This window comes from Notolepis coatsorum, assembly GCF_963971535.1.
Source record: "Notolepis coatsorum genome assembly, chromosome: 3".
NCBI lineage: Eukaryota > Metazoa > Chordata > Actinopteri > Aulopiformes > Paralepididae > Notolepis > Notolepis coatsorum.
The window spans coordinates 139,765,694-139,769,771 of NC_140167.1; the positions used below are offsets into that span (position 1 = coordinate 139,765,694).

The 4,078-nt window shown below is 37.9% G+C and overlaps 1 protein-coding gene across 1 annotated transcript in view; it reads right to left on the reverse strand.

Annotated features, from left to right (window-relative positions):
• Positions 1-4,078, reverse strand: part of tns1b (tensin 1b) — a gene marked incomplete at its 5' end in the record, with an annotated part of 180,343 nt that overhangs the window by 11,634 nt on the left and 164,631 nt on the right. The window contains one exon of the mRNA XM_084311394.1: positions 434-562. Within this exon, the coding sequence (XP_084167520.1) occupies positions 434-562 (129 nt within the window). The remainder of the gene's footprint in view (positions 1-433; positions 563-4,078) is intronic.

Below are 4,078 nucleotides of genomic sequence, written 5' to 3' on the forward strand. Positions count from 1 at the left end.
CTCTACAAAGTCAATAAATCCCATAATATCTAGAAAAACACTAAGTAGTAACTGCTCCAGTGAAGCAATGAAATCCTAATTTAGCTCATTATTAACGTTCCAGGATAAATTCCATTGAAATTGACTTTTAGGTCGCATTTTCTCAGTTTTTTCATGAGTTGTCAAGGAAAATGCAATCCCATGCCTGCCATCAAACTATACTGCCCGGGACGATTGAAAGGACATTTTAAGGGAGGGGGAAACAAGTTTAATAAAGGTAGAGGAAAATTACCTAATGTCCATAAAATGTTCTTTCAACCATCTCAGGCAATGTAATTACAGGATTGCATGTTCCTAGATCTTAATCTTGAGGGGGGAAAAAGCGTGCAGAATAACAACTAGAACGTCAGTTTCAGAGGTTCCCACTTGAATCGCACCGTGCACCCCAACGTACCTTTCTTGGTCTGTTGCACAGTGGGGGGCGGGGAGGCCACCTTCATGGCCAGGCCGTAGGCCCCTCTGAAGGAGTGACTGTCTCGAATGACGAAGGCCCCTGGATCCCGCTCTCTTAGCAAGCTGATAGCTGCAACACAGGCAACAACACAACATTCAGTCAACATATAACATTATAACAATTCAACACAACATTCGGTCAACGTATAACATAATAATAACATAACAACAACAACACAACATTCGATCAATGTATAACATTATAACTAGTGCTGTCAGGCGATTAAAAAAATGTATCTAATTAATTACAGGATTTGTAATGAATTAATCTAATTAATCGCATTTTAATCGCATAACCATTTTAGGCCTGATATTTTATATTCTATAATCATATTTCAAATTGCATGTGTCCGGATGGCAGAATTCAGTACTGTATCTACAAACCCTTCTGTTTAATCATCTTCCCTTTATTCATTTGCTTAGATTTTTCAGGTCTGGTAAATTTTAGCATGGTGTTATTTACAGTCAAAAAAAAAAATAAAAAAAAAAGAATTTAATTGATATTCTCATTTGGGTCATTACAATTTACTCAAGCCTAGTAACAGACACAGTATTTCTGACACTGGGAATACATTCCCTGAGATCCATAGATGTCCCTAGAATCCGATACCAAGAACATGCAAATGGACCATTTAAAAAAGAATGTTTGTAAATGTTTATTCTACGATCTTATAGAATGAATGAGATTTCTATAAAAAAAAGTATAAAAAAAAAGTATAAAAAAAAAGAAAAATTTCATTTCAGTCCTTCTCAAAAAAGACAAAGACCCCACGAGTGCGGTAGTTACAGACCTTTAAGCCTCCTCGGAACCGATGTCAAACTGTACTCTAAGGTATTAGCCATCAGATTGCAAAAGCATATGACGTCTTTAGTTCATCCTGACCAAACGGGCTTCATAAGAGGTCGCTTGATCAATGATAACATGAGACGAATACTGCACGTACTAGATGCAGACAAAGAGGACACCACACCTAAGGCGATGCTATCCCTGGATGCTATGAAAGCATTTGACAGGCTGGAATGGTCATTTCTATGGGCAGTATTAGAAAGGATGGGGTTAGGAAAAGGATTCATTGATATGATTAAAGTAGTATACAAGGACCCATCGGCCATGATTACAACAGGCACATTCATCTCCGAAATCTTTCCGGTATCACGTTCAGCCAGACAGGGTTGCCCTCTTAGTCCCGGACTATTCGATCTATCATTAGAGCCTTTAGCACAATATATAAGACAATCCCAATACATAGAACCAATCGTAATCAAGGGCACACAACATAAAATTTGTTTATATGCGGTCGACGTAATATTGTTCATGCAAAACCCCAACACCACATTGCCGCATCTACTCAAGTTGATAGAGAACTTTGGTGATTTATCGGGATTTAAAATAAATTGGCCGAAGTCGGCTTTCCTTCCTCTTAACATCCATGCAAAAAAAGACACAACCCTCCCAGGTGCGATACCCATGGTAAAACATTTTAGATGCTTGGGTGTGGAAATATTTCCCACCATAAGACAAACGGTGAAGCACAATTACACAAAAATACAGAACAAAATCAAAGACGACCTGGACAGGTGGGCAAAACTTAAAAACTCAGTACAGGCAAGGGTATCAATAGTTAAAATGGATGTATTACCAAGAATCAACTTCATCAGCTCAATGCTACCGTTAACCCCTCCAGAGGGCTACTGGAAAAGATTACACTCTTCCACATACAAATTTATTTGGAATAACAAACCACCTCGCATAAAAAGATCCACCGCACAGAGAAATAAAGCAGACGGTGGCATGGCAGTTCCAGATTGTTTACAATATTTTAAGGCTTTCACATTAAGACCATTGACAATATGGTTTGATACCCAGGCTTTGGTATCTTGGAGAGAATTGGAAGAAAACATAGTAGCCCCACAGCGACTGAAGGACATAGCACACACTAAACTTTCAATCAAGCACTGTGAGCGGAAATTTGGCCCCATAATTACCCATGCAATCAGAACATGGCGGGAAACACAAAAAAAATATCCTAACCCTCAAAAATGGCATAATCACACTCCCATATTCAATAACAATGCACTCTTAATGGGAAAACGTCCTATAAGATTCCCTATATGGGAAGAGCAAGGCATACACTCATTAGGGGATATTTTTAATAACCAGGGCTTCTGTAGTTATGGAGAAATATGCACAAAGTTTAACCTCACCGAGTCCACATGGCTTTTTTACATACAGGTACGCCTATGTTTGAGGTCTCACGGTGTTCCATTACACATACCAGTTGAACACCACAGATACCACACATTTTTCTATGAAAGAGAAACATTGGGAGGTTTTGTATCAGGTTTTTATTATCAATTACTAACGTCCTCGTATGAAACCCTTCAACTAGACACTGTCTGGAGGAGGGATATTCCAGACCTGGAAAGTGACTTTGATTGGCAAGAAGCATGGGCAAATGTCCGTCTTACATCAAGGAACCCGGACCATCAACAAATCAATCTTAACTATATTCACAGGACATACTTGACTCCTATAAGACTGAACAGAATGGGCCTGAAACAGGACTCAAAATGCTCCCAATGTACAAATGGAGACGAAGGGACATTTATGCACATGTATTGGGACTGCCCACCAGTTAAGGCATTCTGGAAAGATGTGACCCATCAATTATCAAAACTCGTATCTTGGAATATACCAGTACACCCCTCTGTATTGCTTTTAAATTATGTTTTTGAGTTTGCAGTAAATCCACAGCTAAAGAGATTGGTCTTATCGGGTATCACAGTAGCTAAAAAACTGATCGCATCACGCTGGTTTCAACCGGAAAAAATGTGCCGGAAAGTTTGGTCTCTTACATATCTCGATGTGATATATCAAGAAATATCTACTGCAAGAATTCTGGGTCTCAACGAATCCAAAATGTCAATGTGGGTAGAAGTGGTGGAGAGAATAAAAGCTAGCTTATAATGGTAGTGTCTGGTTAGGAGTGAGGGATAATGGAGGTACTATCCAAGGAGGGGTCCGGGAGGGGGGGGTTCGAGCTGGAGCATATGTGTGTAGGGTTTTAGAAAATAGGTATTAGGGGTATGTCCTATATAAACATTTATATAATTGTTAATTTCGCTGGATATACACTGTATACGGTTAAAATGTTATTATAGACTTTTTTTTTGTGTCTTGTTTCTGTACTTGCATGTAATTTTAACCACCTTGACTGTTAGTTTCATTATGCATTATGTGTTGAGTACTGACTTTTAATAATTTTTGTTTTGCAATAAAAAAAAAAAAAAAATGTAAATACATTTTGAGTTAATTTTCATAACGCGATAATTAGCTGTGTAATTAATTAATCTAATTAACGCGATAAACTGACAGCCCTAATTATAACATAACATCAACACAACATTCAGTCAACGTATAACATTATAACATAACAACAACACAACATTCAGTCAACATATAACATTATAACATAACAACAACACAACATTCAGTCAACGTATAACATTATAACTAGGGATGTCCGATATTATCGGCCGATATCGGCATTAAAATGTGATATCGGAAAATATCGGTATCGGTTTA